This window comes from Netta rufina, assembly GCF_964035555.1.
Source record: "Netta rufina genome assembly, chromosome: 24".
Classification (NCBI taxonomy): Eukaryota; Metazoa; Chordata; class Aves; order Anseriformes; family Anatidae; genus Netta; species Netta rufina.
Genome location: NC_140148.1, coordinates 1,070,394 through 1,096,823, shown reverse-complemented (window position 1 = coordinate 1,096,823; position 26,430 = coordinate 1,070,394). Strand labels below are relative to the sequence as shown.

General features: G+C 67.5%; 4 protein-coding genes across 8 annotated transcripts in view; 1 reads left to right on the top strand and 3 right to left on the bottom strand.

Moving 5' to 3' along the window:
- Positions 1–193: 193 nt before the first annotated feature.
- Positions 194–11,410, bottom strand: WNK4 (WNK lysine deficient protein kinase 4). Of its 2 annotated transcripts, none has more exons than XM_084301218.1 (20): positions 10,842–11,410; positions 6,417–6,589; positions 5,910–6,130; positions 5,653–5,810; positions 5,168–5,256; positions 4,835–5,054; positions 4,423–4,747; positions 4,172–4,302; positions 4,013–4,080; positions 3,792–3,933; positions 3,596–3,712; positions 3,356–3,511; positions 3,025–3,085; positions 2,745–2,897; positions 2,104–2,654; positions 1,874–1,970; positions 1,336–1,765; positions 1,004–1,206; positions 798–895; positions 194–708 (listed from the first exon to the last, which is right to left on the bottom strand). In XM_084301218.1, the coding sequence occupies exons 1-20, from the start codon at positions 11,295–11,297 to the stop codon at positions 706–708; spliced, it is 3,852 nt and encodes a 1,283-aa protein (XP_084157344.1). In that variant the 5' UTR covers positions 11,298–11,410; the 3' UTR covers positions 194–705. The 2 variants fall into 2 exon arrangements, with proteins under 2 accessions (XP_084157344.1, XP_084157343.1); XM_084301217.1 differs by having other exon boundaries at positions 194–705.
- EZH1 (enhancer of zeste 1 polycomb repressive complex 2 subunit) overlaps positions 10,572–26,430 on the top strand; it is a 30,725-nt gene continuing 14,866 nt past the window's right edge. The window contains exon 1 of one of the 3 annotated variants that reach the window (XM_084301221.1): positions 10,572–10,638. Coding sequence is in view for 1 of the 3 variants with exons in the window: in XM_084301219.1 (XP_084157345.1) it covers positions 26,286–26,296 (11 nt within the window). In the remaining 2 variants the exon portion in view is untranslated. Of the gene's footprint in view, positions 10,639–18,551; positions 18,567–26,253; positions 26,297–26,430 lie in introns of those variants that run through there. The other 2 variants (XM_084301220.1, XM_084301219.1) reach the window with 2 other exon arrangements.
- VPS25 (vacuolar protein sorting 25 homolog) lies at positions 16,707–19,484 on the bottom strand. Its single transcript, XM_084301223.1, has 6 exons — positions 19,390–19,484; positions 19,058–19,203; positions 18,473–18,526; positions 18,107–18,195; positions 17,723–17,798; positions 16,707–17,376 (listed from the first exon to the last, which is right to left on the bottom strand). Exons 1-6 carry the CDS (start codon positions 19,434–19,436, stop codon positions 17,264–17,266), a joined length of 525 nt encoding a protein of 174 aa, XP_084157349.1. The 5' UTR covers positions 19,437–19,484; the 3' UTR covers positions 16,707–17,263.
- On the bottom strand, positions 20,027–22,172 carry RAMP2 (receptor activity modifying protein 2). Of its 2 annotated transcripts, none has more exons than XM_084300979.1 (5): positions 22,087–22,172; positions 21,784–21,936; positions 20,768–20,866; positions 20,535–20,637; positions 20,027–20,438 (listed from the first exon to the last, which is right to left on the bottom strand). In XM_084300979.1, the coding sequence occupies exons 2-5, from the start codon at positions 21,842–21,844 to the stop codon at positions 20,186–20,188; spliced, it is 516 nt and encodes a 171-aa protein (XP_084157105.1). In that variant the 5' UTR covers positions 21,845–21,936; positions 22,087–22,172; the 3' UTR covers positions 20,027–20,185. The 2 variants fall into 2 exon arrangements, with proteins under 2 accessions (XP_084157105.1, XP_084157106.1); XM_084300980.1 differs by having other exon boundaries at positions 21,784–21,864; positions 22,087–22,155.

The following is a 26,430-nucleotide window of genomic DNA, read 5'->3' as shown; positions in this document are numbered from 1 at the left end:
CTGCCGTTAAATCAGCCGGGATCCAGCTTGGGGGCCCACACCCGGCCGGCTGCTGAGGTGATTTTCTCAAAAAGCTGAAAAGTTGCACCTTTTCCTTCTTATTTTTACCCGTTTTACTCAGTTTGTGCTCTTCTCAGCAGCCAGCTCCTCCACAGACACAGCCAGAGCCGCTTTGTGTTCGATCCGTATTTATGAAACGCTTCCCAGACGTGGGTTTGTAACAAAATTCACCCGCAGCCCACCCCCCCCGCAGCCCCCGGTTCCATCATTTTTCGGGCACGGCCCCGCGCTGATTTTGGGCTCGGAGCAGCCGAGGAGGGGAAGGCGCCGCTTTGTGCCGCGGGGGCGAGGCTGGAGGACGGCGAGGTGGAGTAAGGCAGAGGACGCAGTGCAACGGGGGCACGGAGCAGGCTGGGTTCTGCTCGGGGAGCCAGGACGAGGCGCGGGGCTGCGAGGGGTGCCAGCGCCCTGCTCCCTCCCGCAGCTGGAGCGCAGCAGAGAAGGGACAGGAGCAGACGGGGACACATAGGGATGAGCGGAGTGCTGCCAGCCCGGCCCTGGAAGGGCGCAGAAGGGTTGGGGCTGGGCCCCCCCAAGGCAGAGACCCCGCTGGCTGCTCCCCAGGAGGCGTGGGGGGCTCCCACCCCCTGCGGGGCAGCAGGCACTTGGTTGAGGTAGTTCACGAAGTCACTCCCGGCCGGCTGCCTACTGCGGGAGAGAGGTGTCAGTGAGCTGGGGGGGCGCTGGGAGCGCTTTGGGGGGGTTACAGGCAGCAGGATCAGGCCCCCGCCCCTTACCATGCGGCCAAAATCATCCGCAAAGGTCACCCCCTTGCTCACGCGCTGCTCCTGGGAGCCGGTGCTGCTGCCGCTCAGCGAGTTTCGCCGCATGATCCCTGCGGGGACGGACGGGCCCTGAGCTGGGGCACTGAGCTGCGCCCCGGGGGGGCTCAAAACTCTCCCAATTCCCTGCGAGGAGCCACGGAGAGCTCCGGGGTTTGTACCTTGGGGCTGCGCCAGCTCGAGGCGCTGCAGGCTGTTGCGGCGGGAGGGGTTGAAGCTGCCCTTGGAGAGGCGGCGCTGGCGGCTGGAGAGCATGGCGGCGGGGGAGACGATGCCCAGCGGGGGCTGCTTCCCCATCCGCAGGTACAGCTCCTCGATCTCCTTCTTCTGGCTGCTCTGCAGCAGCTGCACTTCAGCCAGGTGCCTTGGGAGAGAAGCAGGGAGGGGAGCTGAGCTTGGAAAACCCCCAAGTTTTCCAAGGGGGACAGGGGAACCCTCCCGGGGTGCGGCACCCCGCTGGGCACGGAGCCCCCCGGAACCAGGGGCTGCTCACTTCTGGCGCAGGCTCTGCAGTTCCTCCCAGATCTCCTCGTCCTCGCTCTCGGTGTCGTCGCTGCTGACGTAGGACAGGCTGCGGGAGTAGCTCAGCCACACCTGGCTCAGCACCGCCTGCGGGGCACCCTCAGCGCCCTCCTCCCCGGCGCCCTCCCGCTCGCTCTCGGCCACCGCCGCCACCGTGCCCTCCCCGGGCAGCGCCTCCTCCACCTCGGGGTCCTGCACCGCTGCCTCCGACTCCGAGGAGCTGCTGCTGCTGCTGCTGCTGCTGCTGCTCCCCGTGCTGGGGGCGGCGGGCAGGGGGGAGCCGCTCGCCGCCAGCTCGGTGCCGTGCTCCTCGCCCTCGCCGCTGCCCGGTGCCGGCGATGCGGCCGCTGGCTCCTTGGACGGCGTCACCTGGAAGCGGCCCAGGATCTGCGGCTTGGCTTCTGCCGGGGGGGGGGGAAGCAGCAGGGCCTGGGGGTGAGCTGGGAGGTCGGGGAGGGGCGCGGCGTCACCCCCTCCTCGGGGTGGGCACGGCCCCTTCCCCGCCTCACCTTCGTTGATGGGCGACAGCCGCGCTTTGGGCACGCCGGGCGGCAGCGACTCGGCGACGATGAGCGGGTGGCTGGGCTTGGGGGGGCCGAGCGGCACCTGCAGACACCCCAAAACCATCACGGCCCTTGCGACCCGCTGCCCGTTCACCCCCCCGGTGCCCTCAGGGCCAAGAGGGCTCCGCATCTCAACCCTAAAAGCCCCCCTGGAGCCCTCCCCGCCCCGCACTCACCCCGCTGCCCTCCAGGCTCCCCGGCGTGGACGCGCTCGGTGGCGGCGGTGCTGGGGGGCTCCCCGCGGCCTCACCCCCCGGCGGTGCTGGAGGAGAGAAGGGCACAGCACCCCCCGCAGCGGGGACAGCGGCCCCCAGCGCCCCGCCGCGAGCCGGGGGGGGCTTGGCCATGCTGGCGGGGTCGGGGTAGACGAAACGAGGGGGTCCCAGGACGAGGTTTTGAGGCCGAGGCAGCAGCGGGGGGTAGAGGTGGCCCCCCGAGGTGGCGATGGAGGAGACGGCGGGCAGCAGCGTGTGGGCCACGCTCATCACCGCCAGGGAGAAGACGTTGGCCAGGGACAGGAGCGGGGTGGTCGGGGACCAGGGTCCGCTGGTCACGGGGGGGCTCACGGGGCTGCTGGGGACGGGGGACGAGGGGAGGGCGGGAGGGAGGGCAAGGGGAACGGGGGGAGCCCCCCCCGGGGTGCTCGGGGAGGGGGGTTGGGGGAAGAGCGGCGCTGCCGTCGGCCAGGAGGGAGCCGTGGAGAGCAGGGGCCAGGTCTGCACCGAGCCTGCGGGGGGGAGAGAAATGGAAAAAGGGGGCGTCAGCGCATGGGATGGACGGACAGAGGGATGGACGGACGGACAGACGGACGGAGTACCTGCAGGGGAGCCCGGCAGCACCGGCGGCTGCCCTCGGGTTTGGGGTGCCGGCGGCTCGGCGGGGCTGGAGAGGTCGTTCTCCGACAGGGAGCTGCTCAGCGCCGGCAGCACCGGGGACTGCAGCGAGAGGCTGGGGCTGGTGCAGCCCAGGTCTGTGGTACAAGGGGGAGAAACGCCCGTGGTGCTCAGCCCCGGCACGATGCGGCCCCTTCCCCTCCTGTCGTGTTCCCCCATAACCCCGGGACCCCCTCTCGGCTCGGCCGGGGGCGCGGGACGTACCGCTGAGCGAGGAGGAGGAGGAGATGGAGCGCGAGAGCTCCTGCAGCTGCAGCTCTGCCTGCTGAGGAAGGAGACGCTGAGCACCAGGACGGGATGGGACGAGCTGAGCCAGACCCCAGCTTGTCCCTAAAACGTCCCCACCGCGAGCAGGGGGCAGCAACCGGTGGCTCTGCCGGGCACGGTGCCCCCACGACCCCGGGGCGCATCCTACACGGAGCTGGAGGGGATCGGTGCCCACACCGCACGTCCCCAGCACCGGGCAGCTCCCCCCCGAGCTGTGCTCGGTGTCCCCAGGGTCCCCAGCAAGGGGGTCCCGGGGCCGGGTACTCACGGGCCGGCTGCTGCCACCCTCTGCCTCGGGGTTTTCGGGCAGCTCGGCGGCGCCACGCCCGTCCTTGCGCAGCAGGGTCTCCACGCGCTGGATGATGTCCCGGATGCGGTGGATGAAGCCGTCCTGCTCCGACTTGAGGATGAACTCGTTGTGGACCTGGAAATGGGGCGGCGAGGGGGGTGCTCAGCGACCCGCAGCCGCCGTCCCCATCACCACCACCACCTCCAGCCCCATCCTCACCATGACGGCGGCGATTTCCTCGGGGTTGTCCCCGTCCAGGTCGAACTTGAACGTCACCATCTTGTTGTTGTAGGTCTGCAGCTGGCACTCCACCACCCGGTCGTTCTTGTCGGAGATCTGCGGGCGGCAGGACGACGAGCTCAGCGCCGCGGGGAGCGGGGACGCAGCCACCCCAGCAACCCCCCAAGCAACTCACGTTGGTGATGCGCAGCCTGGACCGGGCTCGGCGCCGCAGCAGCTTCCCCGCTGCCCTCTTGGCCGGCAGCTTGCTGCTCCTCTCGCTGGCTGAGAGCCCCTCGTAGCCGTCGCTCATCCCCGAAGCCACATCCGAGGCGTAGCTGTGGGAAGCCCCGAGGTGTCACCGTGCCCGTTCCCCTCCGCCGCCCCCTCTCCCCAACCCCACAGCTCGGGGCTCACCTGTCCACCGGGGAGGAGAAGCCGCTGGCGGGCGGCAGGCGCTCGGTGGGCAGCTGCACTGCGATGCTCTGCGGGGACACGAGGCCGTGAGCCGGGGCTGCTGCTGCTGCCGCCACCGTGATCCCCCCCCCACCGATCTCCCCAAAAGGGGGGACTCACCGTGGGGAAGCAGCGCACGGGGCGGGCGGGCGGCGGGCTGGTGGGGGTCCCCGCCGAGGCGCTGCGATGGGAGAGGTCCGGGGAGTCGAGGAAGCCGGAGGAGCTCAGGTAGCCGTCCGTTTCGCAGTCGGCTGGGGGCAAGCACGAGTTGAGCGAGCGCGGCCAGAAACGGGGCCCCCTCGGCTCTTAATCCCCTCCCCGGGAAATATATTTGGGGTGGAATGCGCGCTCGCCCCCCCTTGCCTACGTACAGGTGGCCGAGGAGTAGCTGGTGTGCCGGTACACGAAGTGCTGGTCGGCCTCGGGCTCCTCGGGCTCCGGTGGGAAAGCGCTGCCGAAAACGGAGTCCCCGGAGCCGGGAGTGGCCGGGGCGGGCGTGGGGACACCCGACGGCAGCGGGGACTTGAAATCCTCCAGCAGCTGCAGGACGCCGGGCCCCTGGCCCAGCTCGGCCGGCGGCACCGCGTCCCGCGCCCGCTTCAGCTTCTCCCTCTTGCGCTTGATGGCGACCACGCGGTCCCGCACGGCTTTGGCCACCAGCTTGTAATCGGCCTCGCAGACGAAACCCAAAATCACCTGTGCGGGAGCAGGGCTCGTAGCGGTCCTCGGGGAGCCCCCCGGCACCCCGTCGTCCCCCCAAAACCTGCACCCCGCAGCACCCACCATCTCCTGGGCCACCTCCTCGGCCACGTCCTTGTAGAGCTCGAAGAGGAACTCGATGGCGTTGTTGTCCTTGTACTTGCCGTGCAGCTTCTTGGTGTCGTCCATGCGCAGCCAGAGCTTCAGGCCGGACTTGACGCCGTCGTCCTCCTCGGCCAGCTCCACGTGCACGCCCGTGTCCTCCTGGAAGAAGGAGTGCTCCAGCAGGTCCTGGATGGTGTACCTGGAGGAAAAAAGGGTGCTCAGCGCCGGGACGCGGCCGCTCGCTGTGCACGGGGGGCACCCATGGGTGCAGGCACCCAGGGCAGGGCTCTGCGGCCCCGGCTCCTCTCCCACCTCTCGTCCTTGTCCATGCGGATGCAGCCCTCGATGATCTCCTTCAGCTCGGGCACCTTCACCTTGTAGAAGCTGCTGGGCTTCAGCCCCTGGGGGGGGCAGGCAGCACCCGTCAGCCTCCACCGGGGCTCGAGCAGGTTTGTGGGGGGCCCCAACAGACAGGACATTGCCCGGGGGGGGGCCAGACACCATTCGGCAGCCAGATCCAGGCCCCTGGGGGGCTTTGGGCTCCCACCCCAGCAGGTAGGAGCCGGCTGAGTCCAGCTAAAGGCGACCACGGTGCCCGTTCCACCCCATTAATGCTCCGGCGGCACGGGGCGAGGCAGACGGGTGCCCCTGCCCTGTGCGGCTCACGGGGCCGAGCCCCCTCTCACCTCCCCACCTAATTTTAGCTTCTTGCACAGCCTGCCAAGCCGCGGGGAGCGGCGAGGTCCCACTGCCCCCATCCCATCGCCGTCTCACCCCCCCCCCCCCCCGGCGCTCACCGAGGTGACCTTGCGGTAGATCTGGGCGGCGTTCTGGCACTCCGAGTAGGGGTACTCCGAGGTGGCCATCTCCAGCATGCACATCCCGAAGGCGTACACATCCACCGCCTCGTCGTACTTCTCCTCGTACATCTCCGGGGCCATGAATTCGGGGGTGCCTGGGGGGCACCGCGGGGCTCAGCGTCACCTCGGGGGGTGCCCGGTGCCACCCGCGAGCCCCCCAAATTCCCCCGCGGGGTTGCCCCCCGTGCCCCCACCTATCACGCTCTTGGCGAAGGAGGCTCGCTTCAGCGTGGCCAGCCCCAGGTCGCCGATCTTGACGGAGCCGGTGGGGCCGGTGATGAAGATGTTGTCGCACTTGAGGTCGCGGTGGATGATGGGGGGCGAGCGGGTGTGCAGGAAATGCAGCCCCTTCAGGATCTGCCGGCTCCAGCGCTGCAGCACTTTCAGCTTCATCTCCTTGAACCGCTTCAGGTAGCTGCGAGGTGGACGCGGGGGCTGGCATCAGAGCCCCCCCTGAAGGCACCAAGCCCAACCCCGGGCCCTTCCTCACCCCGACGCCGCCCCGTGCCCACCCCCAGGCTGCAAAGGGGACGTCGGAGCTGGGGTGCCAGTTGTGGGGAGAGGCCAGCGCTGCCCTGTGACCCCCCCGGACCCCCACCCAGCCCCATAGCGCCCTGTCCCCTTCACCGAGAGCCCGTGAGGTGGGTGAGGACCATCCCCTCGCCTCCCCTTCCCCTCCCCTGTGCTCCCCCCCGGCTCACGTCTTGAGGGTGCCGGAGGTCATGAGCTCCGTGACCAGCACGATGCAGATCTGGCCCTTGACGGACGACTTCCAGGAGTCGTAGAAGCGAACGATGTTGGGGTGCTGCAGCCCCTTCAGCATCTCCACCTCCTCACTGAAGCGCTGCCGCTCCGTCTTCGACAGCTTGCGCGTCTGCCGGGAGCAAGGTGTGGGCAGGGAGGATGGACAGGACACAGGGTTTGGGGCCGGTCCCCGAGCTCAGCCCACCCCGATCCCCACATCCCAGCCACGCTCGTGGCTCCTCCAGGACCTGGTTTTGGGGCAGGGATGGCTGAAATCCCCACACCACGACGCCCGCCTGCCTTCCTGCCCCATGCTGGGACTGCCTGGCCCTGTGATCGATGCCCTCGGCTCCCTCACGGTGCCCCCCACCAAAACGAGCACCGCCAGCCCACCGAGGTGCCCCGTGCAGCCCCGATGCCCTCAGCACCCTCCGTGTCCCCCCCCATAGATGGCTCCTGCCCCCCGGCGAGGCACCGGGCACCTCGGTGGCAGGGAGCCGGGCCGGCCTCAATGAGGCCTTTGTTGGGGAAGGCAGGCGTGGGAGGCTCCAGCCCAGGTTTTTCCATGTTCCTCCTGCTCGAGTTCATTAAAGTGGAAACCCAAGCTGAGCGCTGACACAGGCACCGAGCGGGGCCAGGGCCGCAAGGCGCAGACCCCAAAACCCCAGGAATTGAGGGGGGCGCAGGAGGAGCAGGACCCAGAGACACCCCGGGGGGAAGGGGCAGAGCTGTGCCCCGCTGCCACGACCCCAAATCAGCCCGGATCCCAAAGGGGCCGGATGGGCACGGAGCCCGGGGACCCCCCTGAGGGCACTGGGACGCTGCGGCCCCGTGCACGGCTCCGTGGCTGGCGGCCACCGTCCCTCGGCCCCGGCAGCTTTCGTAATATTTTTGTTGCATCACAACCGGCCCCGTGGCCGGGCTGGAGCCGCTCCATAATCCCCTCTCTCCTTTAACGCACGCTTTGAGACCCGGAGGAGAATTTGAGCCCTGCTGCAGGGGATGAATGGGACCTTTCATAGCCAGGGAGGAAAACAGCGCCCAAAATCACCCCCTGGTGCCCAAATGCACGCCCCGGGCCCCCTCCGGCCCTCAGCTGCCCCCCGGGAGCTGCGAGGAGCTCGGGGGGCTCGGGGTGAGGGCGTGGGGCGATGGGCTCAGGGTACCAACGGGGCTGGAGGGCAGTCACAGCATCTCCCCCAGCCCCAGCGATGGGCGGCACAGAATTTGGCCCCCCAAGGGGGATTTGAGCGAGGCTGAGGGGAGCCAAGCGCCTTCCCCAAACCCTCGGAGCTGCTGGGTTCGGTCCCGGCACCGCTCCTCCTGCAAACCCCAAGCAGGAGCTGAGCATCCCCGGGGCTCTGCCCCAGCACCACGGGGCAGCACGCGACCAGGGCTGCCAGCAGAGCCGCCGGGACGCGGTGTCCTTTCCTGCCAGCCACCTCCCGCGGAGGAAGAGGAGGGTGCCGGGGAGGGGGAGGAATTGTCCCAGCCCCATCCCGCTGAGCCAGGAGCTGGCTGCCGGGGAGCTCGGCAGGGCCAAGTGCAGGAGCTGGGGCCAGCGGCGGAGGGGAGGGATGGAGCAGGAGGCTCGGCGAGGAAACGTCGGAGCTGGAGCAAAGCCTGCGGCCACAACCCCCCCTGCACCACGCTGCCCGGGCGTGGGGGCCCTGCAACGTCCCCCTCTTGTGTCCCAGGGACAGACCCCGTGGGGCAAAGCTGCGATTTGCACCCAAAAAGGGGGCACCCAGGCAGCGAGGGGACGTTTCCAGAGGAGCTGGGGCAGCACCCAGAGGCCTCCCCTCTGGACACGGCCCCGGCACCTCTGGCCATGAGGGGGCCCCAAGGGCATCCCCCCCCCTCCTTGCCCACACACAGGCAGCCACTCCGTTCCCAAATCCTCTCCAAGCAGGCCCCGCTCTCCTTTCCCTGCCCAACATCAGCACAGGAGCTCTTCTGGGGGCACCTGCCCCTTTGGGGTGCTCTCACCCCTCTCCACGGGGCTGCAGGGGGGGGACACACAGAGGGGTCCCCCCCCAGGAAAACCACCAGCAGGCAGCGTATTTACGGCTCGATCCCACTCCGGGCCTCTGGTTTCCTCCCTGCTCCCTCCTTCCCCCCCCAACCCTCGGCACCTATCAACAGAAATAGCCTCCAGCCTAAAGCTGGAAAGCACAAACAGGGCACGGCGGGGCTGCGGGAGGCAGACACAGACGGCTCCGTTCAGGGCCGGGGGGCAGCGGGGACAGGGAGGTCCCCAGGGGGGGGCCCACAGGAAGGCAGGGGACAGGCAAAAGCGGTGCCCCCGAATCACCTGGCACCGCGGCGGGGCCAGGAAGGCACCGAGAGGGGGGGGGATTTGGGGTTGGGAGGCATCACGACAGCCGGACAAGGCTCTCGGGACCGGAACTGCAGGTCAGGGTTGAGGTTGGGAATTCATTTAGATTTTAAAGGCAATAAAAGGAGAGCTGTGAAAGACGTGGGACAAAGCTATTTTTAAAAGGGCAGAACCACAACCATTTTTATTTGCGGTTCCAAATCCTGCATTCGTGTCACAGTGTCTGATTCTTTGCACCATTGCTGAGAAAAGAAAAAATAAATAAATAAAAACAACTTTGAAAAGTCTGCTTATGCGCTCCCAGCCCCTCACGGGACGTGGATTTGGGGACAAGAGACACTGGATAAAGAACAGGACGGAGGAGGGGGGGTGTTGTGCTGCTTCTAGGCTGCCTTTGCTCCACCTGGAGGCACCCCCAGGAGCCCCCCCGGCATGGACACCTGCACGGGGTGCCCATCAGCACAGGGTGCCAAGCAGAGCTCCTGCTGCAGCACCCAGCCCAGCCCCCAGATGGGTGCTGGGGACCACGATCCGGTCCCCGTGGACACCACAGAGTAGGGAAATGGGACCAAACGGGTGCACGGGAGCCAAGCTGTGCCGGCAGCTCCGGCAGGACGGCTGCGAGCGCAGCGGGGTCGGGGCACCCAGGGGACACAGAGGCAGCCAGGTGGGATGCCCCAGCTCGGCTGAATCACCCGGAGAAAGCTCCGTGCCAGCAGCAAGCTGGTGCTCCCGGTGCCACACGGAGGGACGGGAGGCACGAAGGGGAGCTCAGGAGCATTCGGAGGGAGAATTGGGCGAAGCGAGGGTGGGACCGCGGCGTGCCCTCGGCTGAAGGGGTTGCGCAACCCCGCAGAGGCCGGCTGGAGCCCAAGCCCTCGCCTTCCTCGCCAACAGGCCCTGCTCGGCCCTCCAAAACTCATTCACCGTTATCCGAGGATCTCTTCGCGCGTTACTGGGCCGCAGCCACCCGAGAGGCGCAGCCCGCGCGGCGGCACCGGGGCTCAAGGAGCAAGACAACAAACTCGCAGGGCACGGTTTTTTTTTCTGCGCAAACAAGGACTTGGACCTTCCAGCTGCAGCAAGCACCCCAGGGTGGCTGGGAGTCCGTCGGAGACTTTGGACTTCACCAAAGCCCATCCCCAGGGGCTGCGAGGAGGGAGCAGGAGCCCCGCAGCCGGGCTCTCCCCCCGCAGCCTCCCCTCGGCGCCCAGGATCTCACCCTTTAAAAGCGAGGAGGGGAGAAGGCGACGCAGGAGCCAACGCCTCTGCCCCTGCCCTCGGCTTCCCAGTGTCCACATGAGCGGGACGGTGAAGGGAGAGGAGGGAGAGGAGGTGAGGAAGCTGCTTGGGGAAAGCCACAGGTACCAGGCTGCTAACAGAGGGCCCCTGGCAGCGCCGCAGGAGCCACTGCAGGTGCCCGCGGGCACCGCTGCAGCCAAGGGCAAGCAGCTGGCACGCAGCAAGGACGCGCCGTACCCTGAGCCTCACCGCAGCACGTGGCCCTAAGCACGCCGAGGGCTATCGCAGCGAGCCTCTGGGCCAGCTCCAGCACGGGCACGTGCGTGGAGGGAGCACAGGAGAGGGCCCCCCTGCCCCGTCTGCCCTTCCAAAGGGTGAGCTGTGAGCTAGCAGGCACCCAAATCGCAGCAGGGTGCTCAGCCCTGCAGCACAGCCCGGAGCTGGGTGTCATTCCCTCCCCCGGAGCAGGAGCTGGCACTAGGGGTGCTGACACCCCACGAGTGCTTTGTAGCATGGGGAGTGCCGAGGTGAAGGGAAAGCAGCGTGCAAGCAGCAGGAGGGCCGGTGAGCACGGAGCCTGAGCCCTGCACAGCACCGAGGTGGGCACGTGGGGGGGGGCAGCACCCAGCCCTGCTGCTGCAGCCCGGCGGGTGAAGGGTGCTGGGGTGGGCTGGGGGGGCACGGGAGGTCCTGGCTGAGCCCCCTACCCACGTTCTGCACCCTGCCGTGCTGAGCCATGCCGTGTCATGCCGTGCCATGCCGTGCCGTGCCGTGCCACAGGTGCGCAGCCCCCTCCCCGTACCTGCAGCTCGCACCACGCCACCTCCACGGTGGTCTCGGTGTCCAGCCCCTTGTAGACGGTTTTGAAGGAGCCCCGGCCGATCTCGATGTCGAACTTGAGGAACCGGCCGTCGGGGGACGTGGCCACGGCGCGCGTCTCCACCTCCTCGCTCTCCGTCTCCTCCGGTTCCCGGGGCCCGGCGGCTCCCGGGGGAGGCGGCGGCGGCGGCGGAGACCCCCCGGCGGGTAGGGGGTATCCCAGCAGCTCCAGCTCCACCGAGCTCCGCCGGTTGAAGCGGGACGAGGCGCGGCGGGGGTCGCGCCCCGACGGCCGCCGGCCGCGGTTACGGTGCGGAGCTCGCCCGGGGGGCCCCGGTTCCGCCGCGGAGCCGCCGCCGCCGCCGCCGCCTCCCGCCCGCTCCGCTTCGGGCTGGGACATGGCTCCGGTGGCGGTGGGCTCGGGTTCAGCCGCCGGCATCGGTCCCGGCTCGGTTCGGTTCGCTTCGGTTTGGCCCCGGCCGCTCCCGCAGCTCCGCTCCCGGTGCCGCCGCCCCGCAGCCAGGAGCGGTCCCCGAGCACCCGGCCCGGGCCCCGGCACCGGCCCCGGCCCCGGAGCGGCCCCGCCCGGTAGCACCGGCCCCGCCCCGGCCCGACCCCGCCTCCGGGCGGCCGCCGCCCCCCTCGTGTGCGTTGCGCCGGTGGCAGCGGCACCGGGAACCGGGGTGGGCACCGGGTGGGCACCGGGATGGGCACCGGCACTGGGATGGGCACTGGGGAGGGCATGGGGGAGAGCACCGGGATGGGGACGGCACCGGGATGGGCACCAGTACCGGGAAAGGCACTGGGGAGAGAACCATGATGGGCACCGGTACTGGGAAAGGCACTGGAGCAAGCACTGGGATGGGCATGGCACTGGGATGGGAACTGGGGAGAGCACCGGGATGGGGATGGCACCGGAATGGGGATGGCACTGGGATGGGCATGGCACCAGGATGGGCGCTGGTACCGGGAAAGGCCCTGGAGAGAGCACCGGGATAGGCACCGGTACCGGGAAAGGCACCGGGTCAAGCACCACTATGGGCACCAGCACCAGGACAGGCACCGGGCATGGGGACGGAGGCTAAACCGAGCTGCAGGGACACGCTCCTCTTAAATGTTCACCCGGAGCTCTGCACGGGAGGTTTCCCAGCCCCGTGTTTGCCAGGGGCCGCGGCTCCCCCCCAGCTGCAGCAGCGCTGAGACGCTCTCAGCTCCTGCCCCGCTCCTCCTGGGGTTTACTGCTGGGTGAAATCCTGAAATTAGGGTCATGCAAATGCCGAGATAGGGACGTGTCCGTCGGCCACGCGCTAGCCGGGGAGCCCTGGACAAGAGCTTGTTGTCTCCGCAGCTTAAGCGATGAGGTTGTTCTGCCCGGTGAAGCTGTTTACACAAAACACAAAGCGATCGAGGCTGGCGTTAATTTCTTTTCCCTAAGGTCGGATTGTTTCTGCCTGACGGTACAGGAAACGTGACGGGGAGGATTGAAGCGTTAGCACGGCCGTGTCCTCTGTGCAGATTTACAGTGCCAACCTGAGGCACGGCTGCAGCCCCACAAATCCCCCCTGCCCCTTGTCCGGGCAGGAGGAGGGAGCTGCATTTAATGAAATGTTGATTCCCTGGGCAGGCTGAGCGTCCGGCGGCTCATCTCCTGCACTCGGGCAGACCTCTGCTACCTCCACACGACCCCGCTCCTTCATTCTCCCAAAAAAGGAGGCTGGGGAAAACCTCCCCCAGAAAGGGAACTGGCAAAGTGCTCCTGTGCAGCACAGGCTGAGCTGAGAGCAAGGATCGTGTCCTGACCTACTCTGAGCTCCCAACAGCGTGCCCAGGGCACGTTCCTGGGGGAAAAGACACCGGAGGCTGCTCGGGGTGCACAGCCCGGGCTCTGCCTGGTGCCTGCAGCAGGGGCAGAGGCAGCAGCAGTTGCAGCAGCAGAGGCAGAGGCAGCAGCGACTGCAGCCTCCTGGCCCGCAGCAGCAGGCAGCGCCGTCTGCCAGAGCCCAAACCCAGCAGCGATGTGCTGCCGGCTGTGGTGCCGCGCTGTCCCTGCCGTGGGAGGCTTCTGCCTTGTGAAACCCGGCAGGGATTGACTCAGCGGTGCCAAGCAACGCGCGCCCCGTGCTCGGCTGCACCCTGCCCAGGATCAGCGCGAGGATGCGCCCGCTCGGCCCCAGCTCCGTTGGCATCGAGGGGCGTAGCCCTGCAGGCACCTCCAGCCCCGCTCCCTGCGCCAAGCTGCTGGGACACGTCCGGGGCTGGCGAGGAGCCCGTGCTGTTTGGTGAGGGCTCAGACAGCAGGAGCCAGGCAGGGCTCCCTGTCTCGTCGCCAGCAGGCTCGTGTCCCGTCACCGAGCGTTTGCACCGTGGGAGGAGATGCCTGGAAAGGTCCCGGAGGAGCAGAGAGGGTGGAAATTGGGCACGGAGCTCACCCTGCCCCACCGTCCTCCCCGGTGAGCAGCTGGAGGAGTCTCCTCTCTGCAGCCCTGGAGCGCCGCAGACGTGGCAGGAGCGAGGTGACCCAGCGGGGGGATGCAGCTCCCCTCCCAACCCACCCCAAGTCACCAAGCTGGAGCCAGGCTTGGGCTGAAAGCAGAAAGCTGCAGCCCACAGCGAGCCCTGCCAGCGCTCGGAAAACACGCGAGGCTCCCCGGCACCTTATCAGGGTGACATTCCTCCCGGTGCCAGCCCTGCGCTTTGAGGAACCGCCGCAGCCAGGCAGCTTCGCCGATATTTTGGCTGCTGGGAAGAGAGCAGGAGACTGGGATCGCCCTCCTCGGGGTTCGATCGCTCATCAAAGACCGACTCCAGAGAATTCTGCCAGAAATCATCGGCTGGGATGGGCCCAAGCACGGCGTATCTGCAGAGCCCCTCTGCCCAGGGGGGGCTGCGTGGGAGCTGAGCATCCCCAGCACGGGAGGGCTGACGAGGAGGAGGAGGAGGAGGAGGAGGAAGGCTCCCTGGAGACAAAGGGGATGTGTCCTGCTCGGTTTCAGCATCCCACACCTGCTGGGAGCCTCGGCCTCCCCTTCCAGCGTGCTCCCCTACCCTAAAGCATGGAAATTTGGGGAGGAGGAGGCGTCACTCCAACCTCAGCCGTGACCTTAGCCCCGGCAGATAACTGCTGAGGATTTCCTTCGCCCAGAATGACAGAAGCAACCCGCACACAGATGATCCCAACTCATCAATTTATCAGACCGAAGCAACTCCTGGTCCTCAACCAGCTCACGAAAAACCCCTCCGAGCTCTCTCCCTTCCCATGACCAGCAGAAGCTGAGTGTGCGGGACCCTGATAGCGCCTTATCGCGGCCCCAGCCCCCTGAGCTCCACCTCGCCCCGGCCCACGAGCCCTAATCTGCGCGGCCAGACGGCAGCAGTGACCTCAGAGCCGGAGCTGGGGACCAGCACCCGCGGGCCCATGCCGAGGAATCGCTGAATCCCACGCCCCAGCACCATCCAGCGGGGTCCCTGCCTCGTCCCGGCGAGGTGTCGCGGCCCCAGGATGCCAAATCTGCCCCACGAGGCTTTTGGCAGAGTTGGTGGCCAAGCTCAGGGCGCTCGGCTGCCTTCCTCTTGGCACGCAGCCCCATGCCTCGTCCCAGGGCCGTGCCTCCTGCTTCAGCTCCCTCTGCCCTGGTGGATCCCCCACTTTCCTTTTTTTTTTTTCTCTTGGTTACGTGGAATTGTTTCATTTCTTTCTGCCAAAAAGCACGGAGGGAGCAGGGCTCTGCCTCCTCCCCCTCCAACCCAACTTCCCAAACTGCAGCCCCGCGTTGATCAGAGCAGAACCAACCCCGCCACAGTGCCCCCAGGAGCGTGGACAGGTTTTGTTTTATTTTCAAACCATCAACACCAAAGCCCAGTGAGGAGGGCTCAGGTCCCTTTGCACCGATTTCAGACCCTGACACCCCGCCCAGGCAGCTCGCAGCTACGACAGGAGAGGCCGAGGGGAAGCTGCTGGAGCTGCTTCAGCCCCGCGTGGAAACGAACCCAAACCTCCCCTGCCCTTTGCCTCGTTCCGGGAGCGCGCACGGCTGCAGCGCCGCGCACGGGGAGCACGGGGAGGAGCTGCTTTAGGTGCAGGGAAGTCGTGCTTGGAGGCTACCCCGCTCCCTGCAGGTTAATTCATCTCCTTCCTATCAAGCCAGCACCCCGGGGCTCCCAAACCAAGAGTTTTGAGCACCCCCGGGGAAGGTGAAGCAGACGGGCTCTGATGTCCCAGTCCCGTGATTACGCCATAAAGCGCCACGCGAAGATAAGGAGGCCGGTTTGGGAAGACAATAAAAAGGCTTTGTTGTTGCCTGCCAGCAGGTGCTTACATCACCACGAGCTCCAGCTCGCCCCCGGCGTGCACCTCACCACCAGAAAACCCGCAGGGAAAAGCAGCAGCAGCCCGGCCCGGGAGGGTGCGCCGAGGGGAAGAGCACTCTTCCTCCTCACCTCGCTGAGCAAGCTGGAGGAGGAAGCTGAAAACGAGCCGAGAATCTCTGCCAGGAGGGCCTTGGAAAGAAAAAGGCTTAATTTTAAGCTTATCTAACGTCACATCGGCCATTTCCTAAGAAGGGAGCAAATTTAATTAGGAAGGCAGAGCGGCTCAAGGACGGCGAGGTTACGGCCAGCACAGGCAGCTCGGAACACAATGCGAGAGGTCAGCACCACGCACGGGCAGGGGGAGAAACACAAACAGCCCGGGCTTGTCTCTGCAGACTCATTATCCCGGGTCAAACGTGGCTGAAATTAAATGCACAGAACGGCCAGCACAGAAACATCCTGCGGGGGAACAACAGCAGGGAAGGGAACAGCACCCGGAGAGGGAAATCAGCGGGGACGGTGTGAAAAGGAACAAGGCAGACCCCAGGCACTGACCCAAGCCCCAGGGAGATGCTGGAGGACGCAGCCCCTGTGCAGAGACTTTCCCGGGTGCCCTCTGAGCTGCAAACACCCGGGGAGGGCCCCGGTGCAAGCAGGGAGTGCCGGTTTGCTACGCTCTGTAGTGCAGAGGAACAGGACACGGAGGAATTTTTGCCACCAGCCTCCCAGCACAGCTCCAGGAGCGCTGTGTCTGCAAGCAGGTGGGTACAGCCCAATGCAGAATGGGTTCCCGCTACAAAAAAAGGTATTTTAAAATTCCCCCAGTCCCACAAACCCAGCCTGGGCTCTGGCATCTCGTCTGCACTGCTGGTTACCACCGCCAATGGGTGCCAGCAGCACCGCAGCTGGAGCGGAGCCCAGCAAGGGGCAGGGAGGGAAGGACGAGCTGCTCAGCGCCAGCTGGAGTGTGCCGAGGGGCTCTGTGAGATCCTAAAAACGACCTCAGGGGCTTGGATGAAAGGTCACTGCAGCGCAGTGCCCTGCATCCGCCTGCGGCGAGTGCCGAGGCAAAGACCGAGCAAGGGGAGGCTCGCTCCTTCCCCAGGGGAGCTCCCTGCTTAGCAATTAAGGATTTACCGGGTCAAAGACTGGACCTGGGTCAGCTCCCAGCGAGCTGTGCCCCTCGTTGTCAGCACCGAGAATCTAGAACTGCATTACAACCTCCACCAGCCTCTCGTTTTCGAGCTTCCCCCGCCACCTCTGCACCAAACCCGAGAGATTTTCGGCGGATCGCACGTGGAGATGAAGGCAGGCGTGGCCCCGAGGACAGGCAGGAGGAGCCCCCGTGGTCCACAGCACGTGGAAAAGCCCCCGCACTGCCCGCTTCCACGGCAGGGGGGGGGGCTTTGCAATCCCCCCCCCACCCAACACGTGCTGTTTGTACAGCACAGCAAGGAGACGTGGCTGAAGGGCAGGGATTCGGTGGGCCCTCGTGTTTTGTTTCGGATGGAAAAATAAAGACAGACCCAAACAGCCAGGCGGCTCTATAAATACATCCTGTCATTTTAATTACTCCAGATTAGCTCCTTGGCACCCGCCCCACCGCACGGCCTGCTCTGCAGCGAGCACGTGGTTCTTCCAGCGAGGTCTTTTGCACCGCAGCAGCAGCAGCACGTCCTGTCCCCCTGCCTCCAGCACGAGCAGCGGGGAATGCCGAGCCCAGGAACGTGGCTGGAAGCTGGGAAGGAGCTGCCCTCAGAGGCCAAGCCTGACCGGCCACAGAAGAGCCCATCCCCTGCTCTCCCAGGAGCAGGGAGCAGCCACGGGAGCAGTTTTCCCCGGTTTCACTTCTGGGTGGTCCCTCCCAGAGCCGCTGAGAGCAGCTTTAGCCTCTCAAACACAACAGGGAGAAAAGAAAGACGGAGGAGCTCTGAGGATTTCTAAAAAGTCATGTCTCTGGAAGGCTTCACAGATTCTCCTCGCCCCAAGAAATCCCGAGTATGCAGCTGCTTTGCAGACAGGGCTTGAAACCAGGCCAGGAGACGAAACCTTCGCAGCTTCAGCAGCCGGAGAGGAGCAGCAGGGAGAGGGCTCCCATCAGAAGAACTTGACGCCTCGGCCGTCGTCCAGCGTGATGATTTCAGCCTTGTGCTCCTGCTGCAGGGCTTGCAGGGCACGAAGCAGCATGGCCTCATCCAGCCCGTGGAACTCTAGGGAAGGACAGGCAGCCCCGTCAGGGAGAAGAAGAAGGAACACAGCGGGAAACAGAGAGGCTCACGACATCTACGGGGAGGTGACAGTGCAGACGGAGGGCCCTGCAGGGCACCTCTCAGACCCCAGCACCGTAACACTACAGCAAAGCCACAAGGCCCCGCTGCTGCATCAGCCACAGAGCCTGGAGGTCAGCAGACACGAGGCAGCGAAGAAGCCAGGCGTGAAAATTCAACAGCCTGCAGCTCACCCCAGGCACTGGGAAGGCCCAGCTAATCATCTGTTTGGGTATTTGGATGAAGCGTGCCCTGAAAAGCTGCTGGGGGACACAGCTCGTGGCATTACCTTCATCTGCAGTGTCGTCGCCGCTGACCAGCTCGTACAGCGTGAACACGGAGTTGGTCAAACCGTTCTTCGACACCTGGAAACGTGAAAGCATCGGGCAGATCTGCGCGATTTAACGCCCTCCGCACGACCCCTCGCACACCCCAGCGCAAACGAAGCGTAACGCGGGCAGCCCCCAACGAGCAAAACCACCCTCAGAACGCGCTGGGGCGTCAGAAAGGTGAGAAATGACACCCGAGGGAGCTAACACAGCCCCACACAGTGAGCAGAATGGAAGCAGAAGTAGGGGGAAAGCACGAGGAAGACGTTCAGGAGTCTTTTACACAAGGCCCTCTGGATAGGGAAAGCCCCCTCTGTGCACTGGGGCAGCCTCCAGCTCCTCACCCACTGGTAGATGAGCTTCCCCCACTCCTCGGGTCTCCTCCACATGATGAGGAAGCTGGTTTTGTTCTTGTCCAACCACTCCAGGTTCCCTGGAATCAACAGGAGGAAGGCTTCCAGGCAGGGCACGGGGCTGGGACAGCAGTCAGGGCATCACGCCTGCGGGTGGCTGGAGGTGCTGCCTCCCCCCCGAGACCCCTCCTCGTGCAGCAGGGGACCCGAGGGGCTGCAGAAGGGGCGAGCTGGCCCCGGGGGCTGGCACGGGGAGAGCCCCGGGGCTGCTCCTGCAGCAGGATGGTGCCGGCCCGGTGGGGCTGAGCCCCCCCGGTAGAGGACAGACCCCACCCCGATGGACAGACGGACACCCACCGTTTTTGCGGAGCTCCTCCAGCACCACCTGGATGGACTCCAGCGGCAGCTTCCCTGGGAGGGGGGTTAAGGAGGCACTGACAGAGCTTGGAGGGTAGGGGGGAAGGGGACACGACACAGGGGTGGGATTTGGGGATGAGGGTAACTGGGATTGGGTGGGGGGGAACTGGGATGGGGTGGGTGTAACCAGGACAGGGCGGGATGGAGGGTAACTGGGACTGGGAGGGGGGGGGTACTGGGACAGGATTGAATGGGGGGTAACTGGGAGGTAACTGGGATGGGGGGTAACTGGGTTACTGGGACAGGATGGGATGGAAGGTAACTGGGATGAGGGGGGACAGGAGGTAGGGTAACTGGGATGGGGGAGGGGGTTACTGGGATAGAATGGGATGGACAACCGGGGTGGGAGCTTGGGGGGGGGGGGGGAGTCGGGTTAAGGCAACCAGGGCAGGGGAAGGACAGCGGGGAATCGGTACGGGGAAGGGGTGGGGGTAACCGGGGGGGGCCGGTAACCGGGGCCGAAGGGTGTTGGGGGGGGGGGGGGATCCGAGGGGTTTGTGGGTGGCGGGGCCGTGCCAAGGATACGCTGCAGGCGGCGGTTGGCGAACAGGGGGCTGTCCTGCGCCTCCCGCACCGTCATGGCGGGCAGCCGGTGCCGCCGGCTGTAGGCGAGCGCCAGCGCGCACCAGGCCGCCAGCTGCTTCTGCCGCGTCTCGCCGTTGGGCTGCAGCCTGCGGGGGGCTCCGCCATGGCACCGGCACCGGGACCAGGCCGCGGCCCTCCCTTCCCCCGCCCCGGTTCCGGTTCCGGTCCCGGTTCTGTTCCCGGTTCCGGTTCCGGTGTGTCCCCCCCGTCCCACCACACACCGCCCGGTGCCTCCCCCCGCCCCCGGTGCCGGTCCCAGTGCCGGTGCTCACGTGAAGAAGGGCGGGAAGCTGTACTGCCACGGCCACGCGAAGCTCATCGCCGCCGCCGCCACCGGAACCAACCCCGCCGCCGCCGGCTTCCGGCTTCCGGCTTCCGCCCCGCCAAGCCCCGCCCCTCCCGCACCCGCCCCGCCGCTCGCCGCTTCCCCAGACCCCGCCCCCTCCAAAGCCACGCCCACCCCCTCCTAAACCCCGCCCACCTACCCGAAGCCACGCCCACTCCTCGTAACCCCGCACACAACCCTCCTAACCACGCCCACCCATCCAAAGCCACGCCCACCCCCTCCTAACCCCGCCCACCCCTCCTAACCCCGCCCACCCACCCCACCCCGCTACACCCCGCCCACCATCGAAGCCCCACCCCCACCCACTGTGCCAATCGAAAAGCCCCGCCCACCCCGCGAGGCCACGCCCCTCCATCAAACCCCCGCCCACACCCCTTCCACTCAAACCCCGCCCTTAGCCACGCCCCCTCCCGTTAAGCCACGCCCCCCGCGCCGGTGCCCGGTGGCTGCAGCAGCGCTGCCAGCGGGGGGGGGGCTCCCGGTGCGGCGGGGCCAGGAACGGGGCCATGGCCGGGAACCGGTGGCGGAAACGGGCACGGAAGAAGCACCCCGGGGCTGGGGGAAGCAGCCTTTACTGGCCCGCCGCGGGCTGGCGGGTGGTCAGGGAGGCACCGGGAGGGGGGTTCCTGGACCCATTCCCCCCGGTACGCGAGCAACCGGGACCCCAGCACCGGGCACCGGGCACCGGGCACGGAGGTGGTGATGGCAGCGGCGGCGGCGCCTTAGGGCTGCGCCTTGCCGTCCTTGCTGCGCCAGATGACGACGGTGACGAGGAAGGGGATGAGGCAGATGGGGGCGAAGACCATGGCCAGCAGCACGTCCTCGGGGGGGTCGAAGACCTGGTTGCCCACCGAGCAGTTGTGGAAGTAGCGGTGGTGGCTCTGGAAGATGAACCGCTCGGCCAGCGCGTTGGGGTAGCTGTAGTAGAGGTGTTCGGCCGACTCCTCCAAGCACGCCTGCAGCCAACTGTAGGGCCTGCGGGACGGAACCGGGGCGGGTTGGGGAGCGCTGGGAGGGTTTTTTGGGGGGGCTCGGGGTCGCCCCCGGCCACGTTTTGTCCCCCGTCCCTACCTGCTGATGACCTTCCAGTCGCACAGCTGCGGCGCCGTCACGTTCCTCATCAGGTCGACGAATACCTCCCAGCACCTCTCCGCCATGGCGCCGTACACCTCCTCTGCACGGGGACAGGCGCTGAGCGCCGGCACCGCACCGGGGACCGCGCCCGTCACCCACCGTGGATTTGGGGACGGGCGGAGGGGAAGGGGACGGATTTGGGGATGGGGGTGCTGCTGGTGCTCACCCACCTGTGGAGTTGTCCTTGGCCATCGGGGGGCTCGTCCTCGCCTCCTGGCTGAAGCCCTCTGCCTTGCCGGCCGTGTGGCACAGCCCCCGCCCCAGCAGCGCTACGGAGGGGACGGAGGGGACGCGGTCAGCGGGGTGGGCACGGGGTGGGACGGGAAGGGACGGGACAGGAGCCACGGGTCGGCCGGAGCTGGTGTTAGGGAGCAAGGAGGCGACGGGGAGGATGCCACCGGGCTGGCTGCGGGTGACAATGGAGGGGACGGGGGCTACCAGCCGGTGGCACGCGGTGGCCCCAGCGGGACCGAGCTTTGTCCCGTCAGCAGCCCGGGCAGGGCTGAGGCAGGAAGGAAGAGGAAGCGCTGACCGCAGCAGAACCCCCTCCATGCTCCATCGTGCCACCGGCGTGGGGCGCGTCCCCCCGGCACCCCGCCAGCCGCCCGCCCGGCCCCGGTGCAGCCCTTGGGAAGTCGCCGCCTCCATCCTGTCCCCTGGGCAGCGAGGCCGCGTTGCTTGGCGAATCGCCCCCCGTGGCTTTTTTGGGGGGCCGGGGGCTGGCTGGAGGGGACCTCTGGGGCTGGCACGGTGGCTACGGCAAGGGTAGCCCACCTTGTCCCCAAGGATAGCCCACCCTGTCCCCAAGGGTAGCCCACCCTGTCCCTGTCCCGCTGTCCCTCCTTGCCGGGACCCCCCCAGCCGCTCTCCCGGTGCTCACAGGAGCACCCCACAAAGGAGTCGCATGCACGAGGGTCCCTTCACGCCACTCTCCCACCTCTGTCGCAGCCGGGACCCCTCCATCCTCCCCCCCCCCAAGGTGCTGTGCCCGGGAAGGGGGTGCCCCCCATCCCCCAAAGGCAGCACCCCGATGCGAGGCGGGTGACGGCCCCCGCAGCGCCGCGTCCTGCTCGCCGCGGGGTTTTGGGGCTGAAGCGGCCCCGGATGAAGGACGGCGGCCACGTGTGGGGCTGGCACGAGGCACGGAGCCCCCCCCACGGCCACAGCCACCCCGCCGTGCACTTACCCCAGAGCAGGAGGAGCCCTCGGGAGAGGCGGCCGGAGCCCGTCGGCGCGCACGGTGCCATCCTGCCACAGCCTGCGGGGGCTAACGAGCGGGACAAGTATTTCAATGGAAATAACAGGAAGCGACTCCTTTCCTCTGACAGGGGCAGTTTGACTACAGGAGACGTGTGAAAAATGAGATTGCTCAGCGCTGCTTTCAAGCAGAGCTCCCGGCGGGACCCCCACCCCCCCCCAAAAAAAAAAAAACCCTTCTACCACCGCCGCCGCCACCGCTGGACCCCAGTGGGCATCGCCCCGCGCTCACCCCGGGCGGCCCGGCGGAGGAGAGAGGCTTCTGCTCCTTTCGCAGCCCCGTCCGGTGTGAGGAGGCCGCGATTTTGTTTACTTGTGTATTTCTCTTTAATCCTGTCTGGGCTGGGTTGTGAAATCCCTCGTCTCCTGCGTGGAGGGCAGGCAGCCCGGCAGCGGGGGGGAGTGGACCGGGGAAAGAGAAATTTCAAGCCTCAGCCCCGGGACGGGCGCTGCCGCTCGGCTCTGGGGTGTGTGTGGGGGTTTGGGATTGTGGTTTGTGGCCCCAAAACCGGGCTCGTAGCCCCCCTTTAGGGCACCTGCCCCACGCTGGGACTCATCCCGGGTGGGAGCTGAAGGGCCGGAGGCAGTGCCACGACGTGCACAAGGCCTGAGCGGGCAGGGAGGTGGCGAAAGGGCAGAGGAACGAGGCTGGCGACGCCGGCCCTTGGCCCCAGCCCCACCGCGGGGCTCTGCCAAAAGCCCTGCTCCCACCCTGGGGGCTTTTCCCCGCAGCCCCCAGCCCCGAGGAGCCGGCTGAGGCCGCGCCAGCTCGTTTCGCCCCGCGGCCGGGCTCCGACCCAAAATCTTCCCCTTTTAAAAAAAAAAAAAAAAACAAAAACCCTCCCGCGGGAGCACAGATCACAACTCAACGCATGTCGGGGACCCTCCCTGCCTTGGCCAGCTCCTATCTCCCCGCTGCTTCGCGCCCTCCCTCGCCAACGCTGCTGGCGGCCGAGCCCGAGCGGCCCGGGGGCTGCGCGGCCACCGCTGGCCCCGAGACGCATCTGGAAGCCATAAAACTGCCGGGGTCGCAGCCCCCGCTCCCGCTCCTTTTGTTGTCGGAGCCACTGGAGCCTCCCGGCCTGAGCGGGTGCCAGGGAGACACCCAGTGAGCTCAGCACGGCCCCTCCCTGGGCGCCCCGAGGGGACGGGAAGGGATGGGATGGGGGGAAGGCGGACAGCAACCGCCGTCACGGCCCCCACCCCGTGGCCTGGCACCGCGGTGCTGCCCTGCTGGGACCCATCCTGGGGTGCTGGGGAAGGGGCTCAGGACATGGGGAGGAGGCTCAGGACATGGGAAAAGGGCTCAGCCTCTGGGGAGGGGGGGTCAGCACATGGGGAAGGGGCTCAGCCTGTGGGGAAGGGGCTCGGCACGTGGGAAAGGGGCTTAGCATGTGGGGAGAGGGGCTCAGGACATGGGGAAGGGGCTCAGCATGTGGGGAAGGGGTTTGGCACGTGGGGAGGGGGGCTCAGCACATGGGGAGAGGGCTCAGACCATGGGGAAGGGGCTCAGGACATGGGGAGGGGGCTCAGAACATGGGGAAGGGGCTCAGCACGTGGGGAGAGGGCTCAGACCACGGGGAAGGGGCTCATCCCAGCAAGGCCACAATCCCAGGCCTTGGCGGTCAGACCCCCGGTACCGACCTCACCCCACAGCACAGGACCCCCGGACCCCCACCCCGCTCACCCTTCTCCCCCTCCGTTGAACCCCCGGGGTTTGCTCTCAGCCCAGTTCAGGCACTGGGGTACCCGGGGCTGTGCCACCCCCCGCCGGGCTCCGAGCCCCTCTCCGGGCTCTGCTGAGGGTGAAGGCGGCTGCGAGGGGCACGAGGCAGCCCAGCCCCACCGCCACAGCGGCAGCCAGCCCGGGGGGCATCCCCCCCGGCCCGGGGGGCTCCGTCCTGCTGCAGTTGCTGAAATATTCGCCGTGGACCTGCAGGAAGAAGGCGTCGAGAGCGGTGCTGGGCCAGGGGCAGGCAAAAAGCTGGGCCAGCAGCTCGGTGCAGGCGGAGAGCTCGCTGTAGGCGCTGCGGAGAATTGGGGAAAAAGATGGGGTGAAGGCAGCCAGGGGGTGCAGGACCCCCGTGGGGGCTGCTCGGAGCTGTCTCAGCACCCACCTCCCGATCTGCTCCCAGCAGCAGCGGCTGCCCTCGGGGGTGGCCATGAGGGCGGCGTGGAAGGGGGCCCAGCAGTACAGGGCCACCCAGTCCTGGTAGGAGTCCTGGCAGTGGGATGGCCCCCCCAGCACCTCCGGGGATCCTAAATTGTGGGGTCGGTTACCCACAGGGCACCAAACGGTGCCAACAGCCCCCAAGGGGGGCAGCCCTACTCACCGTCCTCGTCCAGGTCCAGGTAGTCAGCTGGAGGGACAGACGGAGCCGTCAGCACTGGGGGGGGACCCATGGGACCATGCCCAGGGCCCCCGTTCCCCTGTGTCAGCCCACGGCCACGGCATCGCAGCCTTACCTTCATCCTCGGGGGCTCCGTACTGCGGGTCCCCGCACCCTGCAACCAGGAGAAATGGGATGGAGGGCTGCACAGCTGGGGGCAGACAGAGCTTTTGGGGGGGGTCCCGGCACAGCGAGCCCCCTCCTCCTGCCCCAGGCAAGCAGGGGGCTCCTGGCTCTGCCTTCGGCTTGGCTGGGGCAGGGCATTTTCTGAGCAAAATGTGCGAGCCAAACCCGCAGCATCCTCCACGGGGAGATGCCAGAAGGGGCCGGGGAGATGCCCCCCAGCACGGCCTGAGCAGGACGGGGGGCAGAAAGGGGGCAAGGTCCCCATGGGGAGGCCTCCAGTCCCTTCCCTGCTCCCCCCATAGCCCCTTACCCTGCCGGAGCACTGCAAGGAGCAGGCAGCAGAGGAGCCGTGCCCGAGCCCGGAGCATCCTCCTACCCACCGGGACGGCTGCGGTGGGGCCGGGGTTGCCACCGGGGATATATCCCAGTCCCGGGGCCCGTCCCAATCCTTTCCACCCAGTCCCGATGGGTGGGAGGGTCAGGGGGGTTGGGGGGGGGCAGTGAGGTCTCTGCGTTGGCCTGAGTCAGCAGCGAGGCTCCAAAGGCAGCAGATGCAGGGGGCAGGAGGGATGGGGGCTGCGGGTGGGATGCGGGCACCCACTGCCCCCGGGGACCCGCTGCGAGGAGGGGGGTGACGGGGTGACCTTAGCGGTGGCAGTAAATAAGGAAAGGGTGAGCGTCAGGAGAACGGGGCCAGGCTGTTTGTGGGGACACCTCGTGATAGGACAGGGGGCAGCGGGTGCCAGCGGGAATAGAGGAGGTTCTGCTTGAATTTTTTTAGGGGGGGGGCAGCAGAGCCCTGGGACAGGCTATTCAGGGGGTTATGGGGTCTGTGGAGACACCCAAATCCCCCCTGTGGGACCTGACCCAGGCAGGATGAGCTCTCAGGATCCCTTCTCATCCCTCACCCTGTGGGGTTGTGTGACGCATTGTGCTGTGGGGCAGATCGGGGCTTGTAGGGGTAGTTTAGGGGGGCTGTGGGGCAGATCAGAGCCCCTGTGGGGCAGATCAAGGCTTGGGGGGGCAGTTTGGGGGGGCTGTGGGGCACAGTGAGGCCCCTGTGGGGCAGTTTGGGCCTTATGGGGGCTGACAGGGGAAGGACGAGCAGCCCCGAGCAGCCCCATCCCCACCGCCCGGGGCTGTCCCCACGCAGCTGCTTCCTGCCCGGCGCCGCCACCGCCCTTCCGAGCGCGTCCTGCCCGGGGCGAGGCGCACAGGATGCATCCCAGGGCCTCCCAGTGGCCTCCCAGTGGCCTCCCAGTGGCCTCCCAGTGCTCCCAGTTTCCAAGCTCTTGGACCACCAGAGGCTGAGCGTTGGCCCCGCTGCACCGGGTCCCGACACCGGCAGCCACTCCTGGTGCCCGCTGTGAGGGGGAACGGCCCCGGGACCCCCCGGGACCCCCCCCAAGGACCTCTCCCGGGACCCCCCCAGGACCCCCTGGGACCCCTGGGACCCCCCTGGGGCTGCTTGGCATGAGCCACACAAGGGGCGTGGCTTAACTCGAGGGGCGTGGCTTATCCCGAGAGGCGTGGCTTATCTCGGGGGCGTGGTTTAACCTGAGAGGCGTGGCTTAACCCGAGGGGTGTGGCTTTGAGCGGAGGGGGCGTGGCTTGAGCTGCACACCACGCTTGGCTGCGGGCTAAGGGGCGGGGCCACCACCAGGGAGGGCGGGGTCTCAGTGTGAGGGGCGGGACCTCTACACGAAGGGGGCGTGGTCTGCAGGTGAAGGGGCGGGGCCTCCGCGCACAAGGCGGGGTCTCGGGGCGAGGGGGCGGGGCGCTGCGCGATGGGGGCGGGGCTGAGGATGGGGGCGGGGCCTCTAGGCGGAGGGGCGGGGCTTCTGAAGGGGGAGGGGGCGGGGCCTCGCCTCGGCGCATGCGCGGTGCGCAGGGGAGCGCGGCCTCCCCCGGCGCGATGGCCGAGGAGTGAGTGCGGGGCGGGGCGGGGCCTGGGGTCCCGCGGGGGGCGGGGGGCGGGGGGGGCGGTGGGAGGGGAGGGGCCGCGAGGGGCCGCCAGGGGCGGGGGAGCCCCCGGGGGGGGGGTGGAGGGGGAAGGGGGG

Bases quoted from the DNA above. Each gene is read 5' to 3' on its own strand.
- WNK4 (XM_084301217.1), bottom strand. From the start codon at position 11,297: ATGCCGGCGGCTGAACCCGAGCCCACCGCCACCGGAGCCATGTCCCAG. The intron at 5,257-5,652 runs GTGAGCGCCGGG...TGCCCCCCCCAG, and splicing joins TCTACCGCAAGGTCACCTCG to GGGCTGAAGCCCAGCAGCTT. The intron at 1,766-1,873 runs GTGAGGCGGGGA...CCCCCCCGGCAG, and splicing joins GCTGTCGCCCATCAACGAAG to AAGCCAAGCCGCAGATCCTG.
- VPS25 (XM_084301223.1), bottom strand. From the start codon at position 19,436: ATGAGCTTCGCGTGGCCGTGGCAGTACAGCTTCCCGCCCTTCTTCAC. The intron at 18,527-19,057 runs GTATCCTTGGCA...CCCCCCTCCCAG, and splicing joins CGCCAACCGCCGCCTGCAGC to GGAAGCTGCCGCTGGAGTCC. The intron at 18,196-18,472 runs GTGGGTGTCCGT...TGTTGATTCCAG, and splicing joins GGAGGAGCTCCGCAAAAACG to GGAACCTGGAGTGGTTGGAC.
- RAMP2 (XM_084300979.1), bottom strand. From the start codon at position 21,844: ATGGCACCGTGCGCGCCGACGGGCTCCGGCCGCCTCTCCCGAGGGCTC. The intron at 20,638-20,767 runs GTGGGTGAGCAC...GTCCCCGTGCAG, and splicing joins GGCCAAGGACAACTCCACAG to AGGAGGTGTACGGCGCCATG. The intron at 20,439-20,534 runs GTAGGGACGGGG...TCCGTCCCGCAG, and splicing joins GACTGGAAGGTCATCAGCAG to GCCCTACAGTTGGCTGCAGG.